Genomic DNA, 20,474 nt, shown 5'->3' with positions numbered 1-20,474 from the left:
CGTTACACGCTGTGTAGTCAACATGGTCCTTCTCTCCTGCTGGCTGGGCTATAGACAGCGTGTATAGAATATGAGTTACAAGGCAATAGAGAACCAGGCCAGGAAAGTTAATCAAGTTAATGCATTATTGCGTAACGACTGCACTGATCCAATGCTAGTCTGAGGTATTAGAATGCCATTGATAGTTTTGTTTCAGAATCCTAGCTCAAGTGGGGCCACCGAGTAGGTCTTAGAAAGAGAGTTTCAGAGAGCACAAAAATTCTGTATCCTTGTTGTGGGGTTTCTTGTTGTTCCTTTGAAAGGGGTGATTCTGGCTTATTGTGAAAATTTTCTACATTTTGACAAGCCAAGAGAACAGAAGTAATAAACAGAAAATCACAAACGTTACAAGCAGTCTCTGCACCAAGGGTCAGACACTCTTGATGCTCTGTATTCTTCCAACAGTGCAAAACAACTACAAATTCAAGGCAACTTGCTTGGTTTGTTCTTGTCTCCTACTACAGGGAAAAGGATTGAAAGAATTTAGCACATGTTTCTTTATATTTATGATGAAAAGATGAAAATATCAGAAGAAGGCCCAAAACCACGTAACAAAGAAATACACCAGTCTCTATTTCTTTTCTGTTTTGCAGTGCCGTGGTTCCCGAGAAGTATCCAGGAGCTGGACAGGTTTGCCAATCAGATCCTAAGCTATGGAGCAGAATTGGATGCTGATCATCCTGTAAGAATTTTTTTTAGCATTTTTTCTATTTATTGGCACAGATGTTTCTCTCATTTACATTTGCTCTGCTTTAGTACAGATCTAGTAGACTAAATCTCACATGGTACAGGACAAGAAGGTTACCACATTTCTAGGGTTAGAATCAGCCCAATCCCTGATTATGGAGTAAATCAAACCAAAGGTTGCTATCATTGAGCAAATGCCAGGAGATCTTAAAAGTCGTAGTGGTTTTCAGAGCACAGGGCCACCACAAGGACACCTGTAGTTTTCCCAAGAGGCTCTGATGTAGTGATTTCAGGCTCACTTTGTGTGTCACTAACAAGAAAAAGCAACATATTATAGCCCAGAGATAGAAAGTTTTTCATCCTTGATTACATACACATGATATAGCTCAGTGTATTGTTATGTGCTTGTTAACTCTGACATGGTACTTTTGTGGTGAGACATGACAAAAGAAGAGGTTCTTGGTTCAAAAAGTGTGTGGTTTAAATGGCAGCATCAGAAAGTTTTGTTCATTGACTTAGCGATAAAAAAATTTGTTTTGCAGTTTTTCAGTTTTGTTCACATACAAGAATATTTTCTGCCTCTATTCCCTCTCCAAGCAAACAACAACTCACTTTCATTTGTCAAAACACACTGAGTTCCATGCAATGCACCAGAAATTGCTGCTATTAGTTTAATTGAGACAGGATGATTATAAATAAATTACATGCAGTGCAACAAAAATTGCTGCTATTAGTTTAATTGAGATGGGGTGATTAGTCATTCACTACCTATTGCTTAATTCGAGACGTGTTATGTACCATGTACAATGATTCATGATGTTCACTGTGGTCACATGAAAGGCAGAATGAAAGGAGGTACACTGAGCCAATGGCCCCCTTGTGTGTCACGCAGGAATAGACCAAGATTGTATTTGAAAAAAAAGAATCCAAAAAAGAAAAGAAAAATATATAAAAAGAAAAATATGTATAAAGGAATGAAGCGTCTCTCCTCCAGTTCCTAGAATTAGTTAGTGAGCACTTGTGCCTTGAAAAAGAAATCTAGCTGCTGGGGTAAATAGGTGTGACAGTCCACAGAGTGCAGAACAAGAGACATTAAAGGAGCCTGTGTTTTTGTAGTTAAGTGATGCACGGAATTTAATCACAACGACCTCCATGAAAGGTTAATCTTGGACAGCGCATTTTTTTGGCCATTGGCTACATCTTTTTGATCCACACTCTTGAATTTACACTCCACTTCAGCTACCTCCTGTTCTTGGTTTTGTTTTGTGGCCTCTCAGTCCAGTTGTGCTATTCACCACTAAGGGATGCAGTGCCCAGGGAGCTGTTCCTATTTGCTTTGCAGAAAGGCATCCTAGCTTGGAAGGAGGATGTTTCTACACTCCAGGTCATGAAGGCACTCCTGTTCCTGGGGATCTTTTAGTCTAAACAGCAGGCACACTGGGGTAGAAGAATGATTATCCCAGATGAAGATTTAGAGGTTTTATTTCTTATCCTTGGTTTTGTTGGTAATTAGCTGCAAAGGTCAAGCTCCCAACCACAAGGTCTATTAGACATTCTTTGTAGTCATTAATTCCCTTCAAATGGTTGAATTTGTACTACAAATAGGGGGTTTTTGGCCTGCTAAATGGCTACTGATCCTCTAGCAGTTTGAAAATGAGCGCTTTTAAGTGTGGTTCATGCTGAAAATCTGCCTAAGAAGTCTGGCTGAGTTGATGAATGTGTTTCTAATGTGTTTTGATTCTGCTCCTCTAGAGCAGCCCAGCTGTGCCAGGGACAGCAGCAAGCTTCAAGGGAAACAAGAAGGGCAGGGTTATCCAAGTACTGATAATTCTGTGCTGCTCTTGCCAGGAGCACCTTGTTGTTGCTGTAAAAGGAGCAAGTTTCCCTATGTTACAGGAAGGGGAAATGAGAAAACAAAAGGACTTGGGTGGCGAGGGGTGGTGAGGGACTGTGGCTGAGTGGCTGCTCCGGGGGCTCTGCAGCCCGAGAAGGAGCGGTGCCCTGTGTGAGTGGAGCCGGGCAGAACAGAGGCAGCTTTCCCACTGATCTTGCTGCACTTCTTGGACTGCACCAGCCATACCTGAGGGTGCTCACTGGGAGGAAGGCTCTTCACCTTTTCCCTTATGCATGCAGTGACCGTGGCTGTTTCTCTTCAGGGGTTCAAAGATCCTGTGTACCGGGCCCGGAGGAAGGAGTTCGCGGATATCGCCTACAACTACAGACAGTGAGTACCCACTGCATGGGCAGAAAGCAAGCCCTCATCTCTTGCCCTCTCCTAGGGTGCTCATCCTGCTGGCAATCCCTGCTTTTCCACAAGCATCTGTTGGCTTTTCTCTGCCATGTGTTTAGATCTTCCTGTTCGTGCATTTATCCCCAAATCGCAGCAAAACAAAAGTAAATTGTTCCAGGCACACGTTCAGAAGAGACATCATCTCCCTTTCCTCCCCACAACACCCCTCTCTCCAAGCTTTGTTGTCTAATTGAGCAGCAGACTGTTGCTACTACAAAGACCTGAGCATTGAATAAATCTGGTGTTCCCCATTAAACCAGGGCTGGGGGAGGAGTGCCTATCATTAACATTAAAGCAGGATCTGCATAGACTATTAAAATAATGAATAACTTATGGTTCTGATGCTAATTCAGTGTCTGATACTCTACTTTTATCATGTCTAATCCAGCTGCAATCAGCAATTTGTGCTTTCATTTCCCAAGAAAAATAAATTAATAGAGATGATGAATTCAGTTAGAACAGGCTTGATTGATTGCTTTCAATGATCAGATCTGGAGGAGAAAAAATTCTGTTCTCAGAGACACTTGTGTATAGATCAGTACTACTGGGCCTGATTCTTGCTGGGACTGATAAAAACTGTGATTGCAAAGAGAAAATTAACATATATTGTAAATTTTGTGCTACACTTTGCACAGGATGAAAAGATAGCCCCTGAGCCAAAGAGCTAATAATGTAATCACAAAATGAGAGACAAAATTGGACTGGTTGATGAAAAGTACAGAATGTCAGGTGAAAAAAGGCAGAAGCCCAGTTTGTAGCTAGAAAATTTGGATAAGATTTTCTTTCCAGGTGTGAACAGATCTAGTGTCCGTTCATAGATATCCCACAGAAGATTTACCTTTCCTGCGTAATGGATCACAAATTCTAGTTTCTAGTTTGCAGTTTCACCAAGTCCTACAAAAAATTAAAAATATTAACTACCCCTTCCCCCTGAGATTCAAACTGAAACCAGTATATTCCAAGATGTGACTTATTAATATTCAGTCTGTTATCCAGATCCTCAGACACATTGGAAACAGTCTGTACAGACCTGGACTGAAGTCCCAAATGCACCTTTAATGTGAAGTTCTTGGACTTCCTTTGCTTTTAGCTTGCCTTTTTCCTCTGCCTTCCTTTGCTTCTGGCCCCATTGATCCCCAGATTTTTTTTTTTTAGTTGAAATTTGAAAGGTTTTTAAGCCATAGCTTCCCCCTGTAGCCCTGGAAGGTGGTTGAGGATTATTTAGGAGTGCTATAGGAACAAAAATCCCCCTGCAATCCTCATAATTCAACCTGATGTTTAAAGCTCCACAGATCAAGGAGAGCTAATACAGAGAGGCAGAAAATGATCATTCTCCAGAGGAGCTGCCCTGAGGCTCAAGAAAAAAATGAGGGAGTGGGAGATGGTGGGGTGTCATCAAGAGTTTCACAGTGGGTCTTTGGGGCTTGGAAAACTCTAGCATTATTCCAGCAGTGATGTTAACCCTATTAAGTTGCTTAAAACCCTTTGATTTTTCAAAGCTGCTGGATTCACCTATGGCCCTAACACTATTGCAAAGGAATTGGTTATTCACAGGAGGCCGAACTGCATTGCTTGGGATTGTATAACCCTGTTAGCTTCAGCATGAGCTAAGCATGTGGAGGCCTGAGGGTGGGATTTAACTCATAATTACTCCTTACAATTATAAAAAGTCAAACTGGCTGGAGTCTGAGTCTTTTATGGTACAGAGCACTGGAGTTTTATGGAGCTGATGGTTTCCCTGTTTTTTTTTTTTTAAAAACATAATGCTCTTTAGAGCAAGAAATAAAATGGCTCCTTCATATCTAGAAGGAAAAATAAGTTGAAACCAACAGCCAGCAAGTGTTTTTAGAAGAACACCTTTAGAAGACAAATAAACACTGATTTATTTTTAGCACAATAATGCAAGGAGCTGTCTGAAGGCCATTGTCTCAGCCAAGGTCAGTAGATTCCTTTCCAGCCAGTGCCTAGGGACAAGTGAGGCTCCTTTTGCACCTGTATGTCTGCCCAAAAGCATCTCCCCTCCTGCACCAGCAGCTCCTGGCCAGTCCTAGTAAAGCTGCAATATGAAGCACAATGCAATATGCTTCAAAAATGGCAGATGGGAAAGGACAAAGAGCATGATGTTGGTGGCATAGGACATTTTCAGTTGCTGCTATTGAGGGTATCAATTTTCTGTCTAGCGGCCAACCTATTCCTCGTGTCACCTATACGGAAGAGGAGAAGAAAACCTGGGGCACTGTCTTCAGGGAGCTGAAGACTCTGTATCCAACTCATGCTTGCTATGAACACAACCACGTGTTCCCACTTCTGGAGAAGTACTGTGGCTACCGGGAGGACAATATTCCCCAGCTTGAAGATATTTCAAATTTCTTGCAGAGTAAGTTTGAAGCACCTTAAAGAACCAAATGAAATGAAAGGCCTCAGCTATCAGTGGGGGTGGTGCTTCCAGAGAAGGAAAAACAATCCCCGATTTATCAAAGGCTTCCTATAATATTTGGGCACATCACTTATCCTGTGTCCCAGGTCCTTCTCTAATGCTTCCAGGGGCATAATGGGACAGATGCTCAGATGCTGTGCTGGTGGCATACATGGGCAGAAAATTGCCTGCCGTGACACAAACTCTATTTAACATAAGGAGATTCAAAACAACCAACCAACAGACTTTTCCCACTGTGAGGAGTCTGGATAAAGATAAGTCAAACACATCAGCTGTTTTTAAGACGCCGTCTTTTTGTCTCCCTTCAGGCTGCACTGGGTTCCGCCTGCGTCCTGTTGCAGGCTTGCTCTCCTCTCGGGATTTCCTGGCCGGGCTGGCGTTTCGGGTGTTCCACTCGACGCAGTACATCCGCCACGCCTCCAAGCCCATGTACACCCCAGAGCCGTAAGTACTCTGGCACGAGAAGTGTGTAAAGCTGCAGCACTCCAACAGCAGGTCCAACTCGGAATAACCATGTGGGACTCTGGAGCACTCCTGGGAACAGAGCTAATGGAGAGCAGCCAAGGGACTGCTCTCTTCTGAAGACATTTACAGAGCATTTCTACTCTGTTTAGCAATCTGCATCCATTTCTGCAAGTTCTCCTGGGGCAGATGAGACAGTTTTGCTACTGAAGGCCTCTTCGTGTGGTGGCTGGGATGCAAGAGAGCAGTGTACAATGGCATTTAGCTAAGCTATTAGCACCCAAATAGTGGTATGAAATCTAGCACAGGGAGGACTCGATATATTGCAAGCAATACTTACTTCTGGCAGTAAGATAGGAGAAACCCAGACCATTGAACCCATCCCTTTTTCATTTCAGTTTCTCTCTGTCCCCATCCATTGCCCTTTTCCACTTGCCATTTTTAAAAGAGATTTCTTATTCTGCTTCATATAGTTGCAATTCTTCCTGGATTTTTTGCTTTCTACTTTCCACAAAATCTTTTCCCTTTCTTTTTTCTATTTTTGATTCTTGTGATTTTCCTTCCTGCTTTTCTTTACCCTATTGTCATCATGCACAAAGCCAGCCTGTAATGTCTTCCATAGACTTTGCCTTTTTTGGATGTCTTATCCCTTTCCCCTTTCCATCTCACCAAATCACTTCTCTGTATTTGAAAAATCCAACAGTCCATGCTGAGTGATGTATGATGCAAAAACACAGAAAACCCTGGGGTTTGCAAGCACTTCCATCACAAGAGTAATTTTAGAGCAAAATGTTTTCCTGTGAATGATAGCTGCTGGTAGGAGCAAATTCACTGGGCTCTTGACTATGTGCTGGCTCTAGGGCATTATTCCAGCATTGCTGGACTTTTCCTGAATCACAGTTATTCACATGTAATGTTTTCCTGCAGTGATATTTGTCATGAGCTGCTAGGACACGTTCCTCTTTTTGCTGATCCCAGTTTTGCTCAGTTTTCCCAGGTAAGTTACTCAGTGGTTATATTATTTATATAATTAAACACACAGTAATTTAGAGGATGATCCAAGACCGGTGAAGGTTGGTGCAGATTCATCTTAAAGATACTGTTTAAGAGTTGCTGAGATGATTTATTTATTGCTTGAAATCTGGACACAATTCACATAGGTGAAATCATGAAGTCCAACTCCAAACATGATCTTGTGTGAGTTGCCTGTGACAGGCCCTGTGCAGCCATCATCTTAAAACCTTTCTGCAGATGTTGATCCTTCTGAGTGAAGTCACATAGCTCATGAATCAGATGGGTTATTACCTCGCCATGATGTTCAAATGTTAGGGGAAGTGGAGATTTTGTTTTGTTTTCTATTGGAGCAACATTGGAGGCTGAGTAAAGTGAGGAACTGTCCCAGCTCTAAGCATGGGAGAAGCCTGGAGAGGAGCTTTCGTTTTGGTAGTGCTAATGTCTCTGGAAAAGAAGCCAAACCTCGGTGAAGCAGTAAAATTTTGGCTGCATTGTACCAGAAAACAGGAAAGTACATGAAGAGAGAAAGGCATAAAGACAGAAAGACTGAAAGAGAGAAAAAAAAAAGAGACAAGGAGAGAGAAAGAAAGAGAAAAAGAAAGAGAAAAAGAGAAAGTAAGAGAGAGAGAAAAATGAAAAAGGAAGAGAGAAAAATGAAAAAGGAAAAGAAAGAGAGAGAAAAAAAGAAGGAAAGAAAAAGAGAAAGAAAAGTGAAAAAAAGAGAAAGAAAAGTAGAGAAAAAGAAAGTGAGAAAGAAAAGAGAAAAAGAGAAAGATGAAAAGAGAAAAAGAGAAAGATGAAAAGAGAAAAGAGAGGAAAAGAAAGGAAGAAAGAAAAAAGACAAGAAAGAAAGAGGGAAAAAGAACAAAAAAGAGAAAAGAAAGAGAGAAAGAAACGAGAGAAAACAAGAACAAAAAGAGTGAAGGGAAAGGGAGAAGGGAAAGAGAAAGAGAGAAAAGAATGAGAGAAGGGAAAGGGGGAAGAAGGGAACGAGAAAGAGAGAGCAATGAATGAGTGAAGGGAAAGGGGGAAGAAGGGAAGGAGAAAGGGAGAGCAACGAATGAGAGAAGGGGAATGGGGGAAGAAGGGAACGAGAGAGAGAGCAGTGAATGAGAGGTGGGGAACGGGGGAAGAAGGGAATAAAAAAAGAAAAGAAAGAAAAGAGAGAAAAGGAGAACAAAAAGAAAGAGAAAGATTGAAAAAGGGAACGAAAGAGAGAAAAGAGAGAAAGATTGAAAAAGGGAACGAAAGAGAGAAAAGAGAGAAAGGAAAAAGAAAAAAGGGAACGAAAGAGAGAAAAGAGAGAAAGGGAAGAGAGAAAAAAGGGAACGAAAGAGAGAAAAGAGAGAAAGGAAAAAGAAAAAAGGGAACGAAAGAGAGAAAAGAGAGAAAGGGAAGAGAGAAAAAAGGGAACGAAAGAGAGAAAAGAGAGAAAGGGAAGAGAGAAAAAAGGGAACGAAAGAGAGAAAAGAGAGAAAGGGAAGAGAGAAAAAAGGGAACGAAAGAGAGAAAAGAGAGAAAGGGAAGAGAGAAAAAAGGGAACGAAAGAGAGAAAAGAGAGAAAGGGAAGAGAGAAAAAAGGGAACGAAAGAGAGAAAAGAGAGAAAGGGAAGAGAGAAAAAAGGGAACGAAAGAGAGAAAAGAGAGAAAGGGAAGAGAGAAAAAAGGGAACGAAAGAGAGAAAAGAGAGAAAGGGAAGAGAGAAAAAAGGGAACGAAAGAGAGAAAAGAGAGAAAGGGAAGAGAGAAAAAAGGGAACGAAAGAGAGAAAAGAGAGAAAGGGAAGAGAGAAAAAAGGGAACGAAAGAGAGAAAAGAGAGAAAGGGAAGAGAGAAAAAAGGGAACGAAAGAGAGAAAAGAGAGAAAGGGAAGAGAGAAAAAAGGGAACGAAAGAGAGAAAAGAGAGAAAGGGAAGAGAGAAAAAAGGGAACGAAAGAGAGAAAAGAGAGAAAGGGAAGAGAGAAAAAAGGGAACGAAAGAGAGAAAAGAGAGAAAGGGAAGAGAGAAAAAAGGGAACGAAAGAGAGAAAAGAGAGAAAGGGAAGAGAGAAAAAAGGGAACGAAAGAGAGAAAAGAGAGAAAGGGAAGAGAGAAAAAAGGGAACGAAAGAGAGAAAAGAGAGAAAGGGAAGAGAGAAAAAAGGGAACGAAAGAGAGAAAAGAGAGAAAGGGAAGAGAGAAAAAAGGGAACGAAAGAGAGAAAAGAGAGAAAGGGAAGAGAGAAAAAAGGGAACGAAAGAGAGAAAAGAGAGAAAGGGAAGAGAGAAAAAAGGGAACGAAAGAGAGAAAAGAGAGAAAGGGAAGAGAGAAAAAAGGGAACGAAAGAGAGAAAAGAGAGAAAGGGAAGAGAGAAAAAAGGGAACGAAAGAGAGAAAAGAGAGAAAGGGAAGAGAGAAAAAAGGGAACGAAAGAGAGAAAAGAGAGAAAGGGAAGAGAGAAAAAAGGGAACGAAAGAGAGAAAAGAGAGAAAGGGAAGAGAGAAAAAAGGGAACGAAAGAGAGAAAAGAGAGAAAGGGAAGAGAGAAAAAAGGGAACGAAAGAGAGAAAAGAGAGAAAGGGAAGAGAGAAAAAAGGGAACGAAAGAGAGAAAAGAGAGAAAGGGAAGAGAGAAAAAAGGGAACGAAAGAGAGAAAAGAGAGAAAGGGAAGAGAGAAAAAAGGGAACGAAAGAGAGAAAAGAGAGAAAGGGAAGAGAGAAAAAAGGGAACGAAAGAGAGAAAAGAGAGAAAGGGAAGAGAGAAAAAAGGGAACGAAAGAGAGAAAAGAGAGAAAGGGAAGAGAGAAAAAAGGGAACGAAAGAGAGAAAAGAGAGAAAGGGAAGAGAGAAAAAAGGGAACGAAAGAGAGAAAAGAGAGAAAGGGAAGAGAGAAAAAAGGGAACGAAAGAGAGAAAAGAGAGAAAGGGAAGAGAGAAAAAAGGGAACGAAAGAGAGAAAAGAGAGAAAGGGAAGAGAGAAAAAAGGGAACGAAAGAGAGAAAAGAGAGAAAGGGAAGAGAGAAAAAAGGGAACGAAAGAGAGAAAAGAGAGAAAGGGAAGAGAGAAAAAAGGGAACGAAAGAGAGAAAAGAGAGAAAGGGAAGAGAGAAAAAAGGGAACGAAAGAGAGAAAAGAGAGAAAGGGAAGAGAGAAAAAAGGGAACGAAAGAGAGAAAAGAGAGAAAGGGAAGAGAGAAAAAAGGGAACGAAAGAGAGAAAAGAGAGAAAGGGAAGAGAGAAAAAAGGGAACGAAAGAGAGAAAAGAGAGAAAGGGAAGAGAGAAAAAAGAGAACGAAAGAGAGAAAAGAGAGAAAGGGAAGAGAGAAAAAAGGGAACGAAAGAGAGAAAAGAGAGAAAGGGAAGAGAGAAAAAAGGGAACGAAAGAGAGAAAAGAGAGAAAGGGAAGAGAGAAAAAGGGAACGAAAGAGAGAAAAGAGAGAAAGGGAAGAGAGAAAAAAGGGAACGAAAGAGAGAAAAGAGAGAAAGGGAAGAGAGAAAAAAGGGAACGAAAGAGAGAAAAGAGAGAAAGGGAAGAGAGAAAAAAGGGAACGAAAGAGAGAAAAGAGAGAAAGGGAAGAGAGAAAAAAGGGAACGAAAGAGAGAAAAGAGAGAAAGGGAAGAGAGAAAAAAGGGAACGAAAGAGAGAAAAGAGAGAAAGGGAAGAGAGAAAAAAGGGAACGAAAGAGAGAAAAGAGAGAAAGGGAAGAGAGAAAAAAGGGAACGAAAGAGAGAAAAGAGAGAAAGGGAAGAGTGAAAAAAGGGAACGAAAGAGAGAAAAGAGAGAAAGGGAAGAGAGAAAAAAGGGAACGAAAGAGAGAAAAGAGAGAAAGGGAAGAGAGAAAAAGGGAACGAAAGAGAGAAAAGAGAGAAAGGGAAGAGTGAAAAAAGGAACGAAAGAGAGAAAAGAGAGAAAGGGAAGATTGAAAAAGGGAACGAAAGAGAGAAAAGAGAGAAAGGGAAGAGAGAAAAAAGGGAACGAAAGAGAGAAAAGAGAGAAAGGGAAGAGTGAAAAAAGAACGAAAAAAGAGAGAAAAAGAGGAATGCGGAAGAGGGAATGAGGAAAACAAGGAAGGCAGGAAGGCTGGCTTGATGTAACATCTCAAAATTTTAAAGTCAGTTTGATCTTAGTAAGGTCTCAGTATCATATTCAGGCTTTGTCCTTTCCCAGAACTGGTTTTTCCTTCTAGACAACTTGCTACTGTACCTTGGCTTAGTAGGATTTGACATGGTGACAGCTGCTCCAATGTCTTTTCCGTGTGTGGGGGGAGCCCTCTGATTTTTGCACTATGCAGTCCTCCCTAGAGCAAATCAAGAAAGGAACCTGGTTATACGTAGTCTCACGTGTCTGTCTTTTGAATCCAGCTAGTGCATGCCTCCCAGAAAAATCTCCTTTATCTTCCAAGGTATGAATAAACTCTTTCAAATCATGCCCTGTCATTCAGAAAAAATAGCTCATTCAAGGCTCCAGGAAAACTCCTTTAATCAGGACCCATCAAAACAAAGAGAAATATATAAGGTATGTAGGTGTGATTGATTTGCCTCCTTTTACCCCTATCATTCTCTCAGATGTTCATTGTAGACTTGATCAAAAGCCTGTCAATGCAAGAGGAAAATTTTATTTGACTTCAATGGGCTTTGTACCAGGCACAAAGGATCATGCCTTATAAATGACATTTGGACAAGACCCTTTGTTCATTTTTGGCGAGATTTCTGGTTTAAAATTGATCTTGCATGATAGGAACGTGTCCTGTAAACATTTGTGTGTGGTAGTAAGCAATGGTAACATTTAAAATGTGAGCAATGACATAAGAGGGGGCAGGAAGAATGTTTGCAATAAACAGCTTGAAGAATAGTGGTTTATTGTTACAGGAAATTGGACTGGCATCTCTGGGAGCTCCAGATGATTTCATCGAGAAACTTGCTACGGTAATTTAATAAATGAGGGCTCAATTTTCCAATGCACCCTGTGTTGCCTTAATTCTGCTGCCACTGAAGTCACTGATAGAACTCCCATAGAGCTGAATGGGATCAGAGGGAAGAGCACGATTGGAAAACCCCACCCTGAAACAGTTGCATTAAAGGAAAATAGCTTTGGCACCCCTTATTCAAAGTGACAGTTGTGATTAAACACAGAAGCCCAAACTAGATTTCCTCCAGCACAAACATATTGGGCAAGAAAAGATTGTATGTTACTACATCCCCACAGGAAATTTCAAGAGACAGCTTCTGTAGTTGTTTTACCTTCAAGCATCTCTTGCACTTTGCCAGGCAGATCATGTCCTCTGCAGTCAACATAGCTCACCTGGATGCTACCTCTGAGACTACTGAGACCCAGAACTGCAAACTTCGAATAAAAACGAGGGTGTTCCTCTGAGATTAGCGCCCCAATGCCAACTGGGGGCCACCTGGACAAAGAATTTCACCAGCTTTGACGTGTCTGATAGATGGGGTAGTTTTCCTGAACCAGGGCAGGTATCTCTCCAAAAGGACAGACCCAGGAGTCAAATTGGGCCACACACCATCTTCCTTCCCTATTGCACCAACAGCCTGTTAAGCCCCTGCTGCAGTCAGATGCCCCGTATGAAGCAGGACTCAAACTTTTCTAAACTAATGTTCAAACTTCCCCTGGGTTGGCCAGCCACAGTAAAGCTTTATTACTATAGTTTCATTGCCCCTGCTGACAAAGATAAGCACAGTAAAACACAGCTTTGTTTGTCAGGGAACTGAACTGATTCCCAGGCACACAGAATCTAGTGCTGTGCTTGTCCCAGGAAAACTTCAATCTGAAGGAACATTTATTGCATTTATACACTTGGATTTGACACGACAACATTTTATATAGAAATGAAAACTCCAAATGTCTTCAAATAAATGGTGTACACATATTACTTTTGACCAAGGAATTGTAAGTCTCTGTCTCATTTTCTTTCCAGGTTTACTGGTTTACAGTTGAGTTTGGACTGTGTAAGGAAGGAGATTCCCTCAAGGCATATGGTGCGGGGCTGCTGTCTTCATTTGGGGAGCTGCAGGTGTGTTCTAGAAAATTTTTCAAGTATCTTTAGAATTATTCAAATTTATTTTCTGAATGTCTTCAGGTCTTTGGTGCCGCTTCATACTTTGTGCATAGAAGTAGCATGAAATGTGGTGCTTCATTGTAGAGCTCTGATAAATGTGTAAGTGTATGGATACACAGGGAACTCACACCTGCTTCTTTCCCAATAAATCACATTATCATTTTATACCACAGGAGCAACTCTTCCCTGTCTGAAATGGGGTGGCTCTTTATTTCTTTCACAGCACATTCAAACCCTCTTAAACTGAAATAAATTTCTTACCTTTTTGTTCATAGTATTGTTTATCAAGTAAGCCTGAGATTCAGCCTCTAATCCTGGAGAAGACTTCCGTGCAGAAATACCCCGTAACTGAGTTCCAGCCTATCTACTATGTTGCTGAAAGTTTTAAAGATGCAAAAGAAAAGCTGAGGTAATCCAGTCATTCCAGAGAAGAACCCATTCTTATCTGTTGCAAATACATTGGATCCCATTGCCATAAGGGGTCTTGGGTTTACAGTCATGTTTTGAGAGGCATTAGAAAAAATTCTGCAATGCCTAAAGATGATAAACATTTTACATTTTCAGAATCTTGGGCAAAAATGAGCAATAACAGGAATATACCTTACGTATGAAGCCAAGAATTGTGCTTAGTGTAACTAAGAGTTTCATCTCTCTAACCAAAATGCAACAAAAAAATTATCAGTTCAATTGCAATTACACCAACATTTAAGGTTAAATCTGTCTAATTAATGCAAACCAAGTAAATTTACCATTACTAGAATTATCAGTTCTTGTGAAAAATTCTCGTGGCATCCACTCCTTTTCCTCTGAACTTATGTCCAGGTTCAGTTCTGGTTCTTGTAACAGGGATATCTCAGCCCATGTTTGGGCTTCAGCTTGGTTTTCACCTTGACAGAATTTCTATTCCTGTTGAAACACAACACACCACACCATATTTCTGGATGTTAGTCAAGCCACTGGGAGTTAGCCTTGGTTCACACTCAACAGATTTTTCACTTGGAGATGCCACACAGGGACTTGTCCCAGACCTGCAGTCCCTTATCTTTGTACCATTCACAGAGAAACTATGTTGCATCCCAAGATATTCTGCTACCTCAGGCTCCCCAGCTCTGAGGCCTTCCTAGCTCTCTCCCCTGCTGCTTCCTTAGTTGTCATAAGCCTGCAGCTTCTCCTTGTGCCCTTTTCTCTGGGGAAAGACCTGGGAAAAATGGCCTTCTCTTCTGGTCTGTGCTATTAATATCCTGCACACAGCTTCTGTCTTCTCTGTATACATCTCCAACTGAGTAGCAAGTTCCTTGAGGAAGTGGAAGATGCTGCCTTAGTTAGCAGCAACAGAATATCTTGGAGATTTTTTACTTGTTTCAGTGGCCAAATTACAAAAGTGGTTAAATTGAGATAGAGGTTTTGGGGCTTGGCCCAATGCCTGTGTTAGTGGCTTGCATCTGGACATGTGTGTTTGTGTGTAACAGAATACCTTTCTGAAGAATTATTCTTATACTGACCTAAAAGATCTCAGCTTAAGGCATTCATCTTCTAACAGGCATCTCACCTTCAGCTGAGATTTAGGAAAGCTATCTTCTAATGTGATCTCTCCTCTTAGAAAAACTATACCAATGCTGCTAAATTCATCATAGTCAACGTAATACTTTTTCACTGTCACACCTTGTGGCCTTTTCACACTGAATTCTGCTGGAGACAATGTCCTTAGCTGATAATAATTAGGTTTAAACTGAAGAAGCATTATGGGGGTGGTATCCAGCATATTCCACTGTTCTCGTGTAGGGGATTTACCCTGCTGAGTGACAGTCTGTGTAGTGGGGCTCCATAATCAGCTCCTGCGTGCTTCCCTTCCTCTTTCAGCAATAACTTCAGTAATACAAAGCAGATATATAAGCCAGTATCCTGCTGGGGTCTACAAGGAGCCTGGAACAATAGCTCTGACCATCTCATCTCATCTCATCTCATCTCATTCAGAGTCCTTCTTTCCACAGTTCTGTGATTATGCAAATTAATATTTTTCCAAGATACCAAAATCTTAATGCTTCTGACATGGAATTAACTATTTTGCAACAGAGAATGCTGCTTCACTCCATTAACCATCTTCTAGCTCTTAAATTACCTGGAAGCTATTACAAACCATGCCTGAAGGTAGGTCTCTGCTTGCACCTTGGCACACCAGGATGGCATAGAGACTTGACCTTATTTTCCCAGAAACTCAGACTTGGATTAGAACTCCTACATTTTGCACTACTGAAAGGAAAATAGGTTTTCAAGCTTGGCAGATCCTGGTTGCTACATAGTTGGCCTATACCAGGAGTGGTGTTGCCATGTCAATGGCTTAATTAGTGCTGTTCAGGAAAAACAGAGGTGATAAGGACAAATGCAGTTTCAAGTGTGTTGCAGAACGTTACAGGTCTCAGATCACTCAGCAGGAATTTCAGTTATTTCCTCCCATAGATTTTCTTATCCCCACAATCAACAAATGCACACACCGAGAAAAGAGTTAGTGGAAAAAAAAATTCAACTGTACATTTGTTTATGGCTTTTTTCATCAGGAAATTTGCTCAAACAATCCCTCGTCCTTTCTCTGTTCGGTATAATCCCTACACCCAGAGGATTGAAGTCTTGGACAATGCAAAGCAGCTGAAGAACTTAGCTGACACCATCAATAGTAAGAAATTACAGATTTTTTACCTTGAATTCCTCAAAACTTGGGTCAGAAATAGGAACCACAAGGCAGATTCCATCTGGTTGCATTTAATGCTCTGAGCCTATCGAAGATAAGGCAGCACACATCTCCTTTCTCATGAAAAAATAACTTCCCAATTCTAACCAAGCTTCAACAAGCATTTTCACTTGACTGTAGCTTCTTAAATCTGAAAGACCCAGTTTTGAGGGAGATGCTAGAGAAGGTCAGATGGCCTTGAGGTGGATCCTGATGTGTGGGTCTAGCTGGTTTTGGTAAGGAAGAGAAGGAGAAACGTGGGTTTAATCACATTTTCCCCCTCACATTGGCTAGCCTGCAGAGAGCCAGCTCCTCTGATCCTGTGAGCCAACCTTGTATGGCTGATGAAGCCAAGAGGCTGACTCTGCAAACCTGACTCCAGTAATACCCTAATAAATATGTCCAATTCAGCACTTCTCTGCCCACCCTATTCTTTAAGAGAATGGAGATAAAGGGTAAAAAATATACAGGAGTGTTAGAAATGGGCTAGCTATGGAATTAACTGCTCTGATTATTTCCTTTGCAGGTGAGATTGGGATCCTTTGCAACGCCCTCCAGAAGATAAAATGAAGATTTGCTGTAACTTGCTAGTGACTAGAAGCTACCATGTGCAAGTGCCAGTATTTGTCTAGCCTCAATCTTTTATCTTGCAGGGTAGTGCAGGAATGCTTATGCTATATATCTTAATTATTAGAGATTATCAATGAAACAGACATCTGCAGGTGACCCTCAACTCTTCTGGCCTTCAGCCACTAATCCATTTTTTTCTCACTAATGTATAAAAATTACCTTATTTCTGGGAATCTGGGGGAAGCCTATATATGTTTTGTGCCAAAGGTTAGCAGAAGGAGGAGATCTTCACCATGCAGAGCAATAATCTGCTGCACCTGTGAGGTCTGGGACCAGGAATGGGATGTCAATGATGACAGAGCCTTCTGTCACAGTCACTCTCCCCTCAGTCCCTCCCAGTTGTCCAAGGTTTCCACGGAGTCTGAAACTCTTCACTTTTCATCTTATATCCTGAAAGGGAGATCTTTCAGGGTATAGTGGGAGATTTCTCTTAATAGACATACTCAGCTACTCACTGTGGAAGGCTTATGTGTGAAGGCTACATTTTTTTGTGTGTGTCCTTCCCTGAGAGTGCCTTATTCAATACTGCTGCGAGGTGTCTCCTAACTTTCTGCTCTCACAACCTAGAAGGTAGAAACCAGCACCTTTGAAATGGAGAGGAAGTGCTTGTTGCAATGCAGCTGAAGACATCAGAGCCTTCCAACCCCTAACTCACCCCCTATCTGTAGCTAGAGGCCCCACCAAAGCTGTGGAAGACCTGGGTCAGCTATGTCCCATCTCACTGCATTCAAATCCAAACATGTTATCTTTCAAGACAGGCCCTAAGTGATGACACCTTTTTGAATCTCCACTGCCCATTTGAGTTTTAATCTCCCTTTTTTTGGTGAAAGCAGTTTTATTTTTCCTGGAGTATATCTCAGCTGAGTAAGCAAATGGAACCAAAGGTGATTCCAGCTTAACTCAATGGCTGAGCATGGAGAGAGAAGAGTTTTGCCGTTCAGGAAGCTGTTTCTGTGTTTATCCAATAAATTTCACTCAAATCAGCTAAATGCCCTCTAAGACTGGTCTGCATTGTATAATACCTCCTGGCTGAAGGCGGGAATCAGCACTTGAACATTGGAGCAGAAGGGAGGAAAGCAAAGCTGAACAGTATTTCCAGCCTGAAACAATTTTGCATCATGACACTAACATGACTCAGGGGTCACATTTCTGTTAGGACAGTCAGAGAGGCATTTGAAAGTCCATGAGTCTCATACCTGCTGTAGTATTGATTTCGTATTTATAGTTTGAAAATCAATACTGCTTTAATGTAAGCATCATCTTTTAGGAAGATAGAAAGTGCATCTGTTTTCATTATATATATGGTAGGTAATAACATTAATCTAAGGATACCAGCTGGAACTCTTTTTAATACACATATACTTATGCAAAATGGTATCATTTTGATGCTTTGAAGTAATCCTTTTTATCTCTATCTTTTTTATTCCTTTTTTTCTCATCACAATGTCCCTCTAGATCTTTCAATCCCACTTGACATGTATTTTCAGTGAGAAAGTAGCCCATCTTTTTCTCTCTTAATATAATAGGACCCATGCAGTAACTGTATGCTACAAAGAGACCATTTCATCCCAAGGGTAAAGTCTTTCAAACTAATCCTCAGACAGCTTTCCAAGCTCCTCTGCTTCTGGTTGTTGCTATGAATGACAGTAGTTACATGGTGATATTGAGAACCCAGGATTCATGATTTTCTTTTATGTGCAAGTGGAATAGTTAGAGAATATTGATGCCACATGTCTCATTCTCTGTCCCTTAATGCAGGTTTAAATGAGCAATAGCTCCAGCCAAAGCAGCATAGCATGGCTGCTCAGCAAGACAGAGATGAGAAAAAGTTAAATGTTCAGCATTTTAAAAGCAGAGGAAATGTATGGAAAGTAGATTTTCTTGCAGAACAAATAGCTTGTACATAAGTACTCCAAATACTGCAAATAAATCACATTTTAAATAGTACTCCTTAATGGGTGACTTCTTATTTCCATGCTTAAAGAAAGCTACAGCTGTGTAGGAAAATGCTTTTTGCATTATCTGAACAGTGTAATTCCTCCTGTATGGTAATCACACAAGTCAACCAGAACTAGATACCCAGGTAGGAGGGCATGCCTGTCTGAGCTGTTCCCCAACACACAAAAAGGCTCTCTTGCACTAGCTGGTTGTCACTCATCCAGCCAAGATTATGAGACTGATACATGTGGAGATACAGCTAGAAAGCAGAAGTGAGAGCACTGCTAAACTCATGTCAGAAGCAGACGCGCTAACGCTGCTAGACTGCAAACCGTGGCAGGCACTAAGGCCTATAATGAAACAGTCAGCATAAAAGGCATGCTGGGTATGTACCTGTGATAGTGCTAGCTTCTGGTTTTGCAATGTTATTAAGAAACATAGATATGGTTGTTATAGTGTTTGCTGCTTATATAACTGCTTATATAACTGCAAAAAAAGTATAAATGCTCAGCTCTGTATCAATAAAATCGGCTTATTGCATCCAAGCAATCTGCCCCGTCTCTTTCATCGCCAACCGTCTCACAACAGATACAAACAAAAAACCTTCTTAATGTGTATCATTACCTAGAAATGCACAACAAAGCCCAGCTTTCTCTGCATTTGCACACTCCATAAATCTTTGAGTGCTACTCTAAGCTATCCCAAGCTAATCTTCTGAGTAGCCTTCATCTCTTCTATCCCACTATAATCACATTTCTTGGTGTCCCCACCTCCAACTCAGTTTCAGATGATTGAAGAAGCCCTTTCATAAAGCTCTTTCCTTTACAGTGACCTTGGCCCGGGTCAATGATTGTAATGGAGGGCGGGCTTGTCAGCACTAGTGGACTCCTGTGGGTGTCTTAAGATGCCTAGATCTGACACCAGCCTTGGAGAGGGGACATTCTATTCCCCAAAGAATGCAGAAATTGTTGAAAAAAGGATTAAGCACAGGAGCAGTCCACAGGAGTGGATCCTTTTTGAACGTCCCTCTGCTGCTTCAAACCACGCCAGCAGCTGTCACAGAATTTTGATGTTCAGATGTAACCATCTAAATTAACCTAAATAAACTAAAAATATTAATGCTGCATCCATCTCAAATGAGAGGCACTCTGCTCATACAGGGTGGAGATATCTGCAGTGGTAGCACAGTAAAAAAGGGCAGGTTGGTTGTGATCAGACATGGCCTTCTTCTCCTGTGCCCAGCCTTGCCACCACTGCTGGAGAATGTGGGAGTAGGAAGAGCCTTTTCCCCTTTTAAAGCCCACTTCTCCACCCAATTAATTCAGTTGCAGCTGCCATTCACCACCTCTCAGATGCCCCCTTGCCCTCCTGGAGTCACCTGGGACACAAGCCAGGCCTGGAGGGTGCTGCAGTGGGCAACAGGGCTGCGTTCTGCATGGCAGACTGTAGCCTGTCTCATGAGCCCTGGGCCCAGGCTGGGCATGGCTGGGAGATGCCTCTTCCTAGGCTGGCACTCACCACACCCTGCAAAGCCCACTGTGCCTGAGGTCTGGTGGAGCCAACATTCCTCAGGATGCTGAGACCTGCCTCCTGGGCATGGTGCTGTGAAATTCACCATGGGTTTGTCTGTCAGCAATGTAGATGAGGAAATTGAGACCTTCCCAGTACTCTGTCTTGGCCCAAGGGAACCCATGGTGCTGTCATGATCCTTATAGAACAAAATTTTGTTTCTCTTCCCTGGCCAGGGAAGAGGCAAGAGCACTATAGCACTTGGGGGTGTGATCAAGCCAGGATAAGCTAAGGGGGACATAAAAAATGGCTCTATCTCCAAAGGGAGGCCAGAGGGGTGGTCTTATCTCTGGACCTGCAGGATGACCTTCACAGGGGGTCTGGCCCACTGTAACTGGGGGTATGAAGATATAGATACTCATATCCAAAACCAGGTTTGTTGATGTCAAGTAAAAGGGAAGGGAAGATGTGCCTGCCCTGTCAGGAGCAGAGCTGAATTCCGCTGGACCTTGTCCTGCCACCCGCGAAAAAGGTGCGACCCTGTTTTTTTTTTAAGAGCCTATTTCGCTGGAGATAAAATCATGAAACAAGTTCCAACTGAGGAATGTAGCCTGGAGGAAGCACTCGTCTCTTGGAGGGGTAGGGTAGAAAAGGTTCAGGTCCTGTGAGCAGGAAAAGCTCAGAAGTAGGCAATGAGTT

General features: G+C 41.7%; 1 protein-coding gene across 1 annotated transcript in view; it reads left to right on the top strand.

The window, feature by feature from the left end:
- Positions 1 to 18,744, top strand: part of PAH (phenylalanine hydroxylase) — a 38,409-nt gene extending 19,665 nt beyond the window's left edge. The window contains exons 4-13 of the mRNA XM_032107173.1: positions 633 to 721; positions 2,883 to 2,950; positions 5,197 to 5,393; positions 5,762 to 5,897; positions 6,843 to 6,912; positions 11,769 to 11,825; positions 12,833 to 12,928; positions 13,249 to 13,382; positions 15,529 to 15,644; positions 16,225 to 18,744. Of these exons, the coding sequence (XP_031963064.1) occupies positions 633 to 721; positions 2,883 to 2,950; positions 5,197 to 5,393; positions 5,762 to 5,897; positions 6,843 to 6,912; positions 11,769 to 11,825; positions 12,833 to 12,928; positions 13,249 to 13,382; positions 15,529 to 15,644; positions 16,225 to 16,268 (1,007 nt within the window). The 3' untranslated portion in view covers positions 16,269 to 18,744. The remainder of the gene's footprint in view (positions 1 to 632; positions 722 to 2,882; positions 2,951 to 5,196; positions 5,394 to 5,761; positions 5,898 to 6,842; positions 6,913 to 11,768; positions 11,826 to 12,832; positions 12,929 to 13,248; positions 13,383 to 15,528; positions 15,645 to 16,224) is intronic.
- The last annotated feature ends 1,730 nt before the right edge of the window (positions 18,745 to 20,474 follow it).

The sequence above is a fragment of the Corvus moneduloides genome, chromosome 4 (genome assembly GCF_009650955.1).
Source record: "Corvus moneduloides isolate bCorMon1 chromosome 4, bCorMon1.pri, whole genome shotgun sequence".
Taxonomy (NCBI): Eukaryota; Metazoa; Chordata; class Aves; order Passeriformes; family Corvidae; genus Corvus; species Corvus moneduloides.
This window is presented reverse-complemented; position numbering and strand designations above follow the sequence as displayed.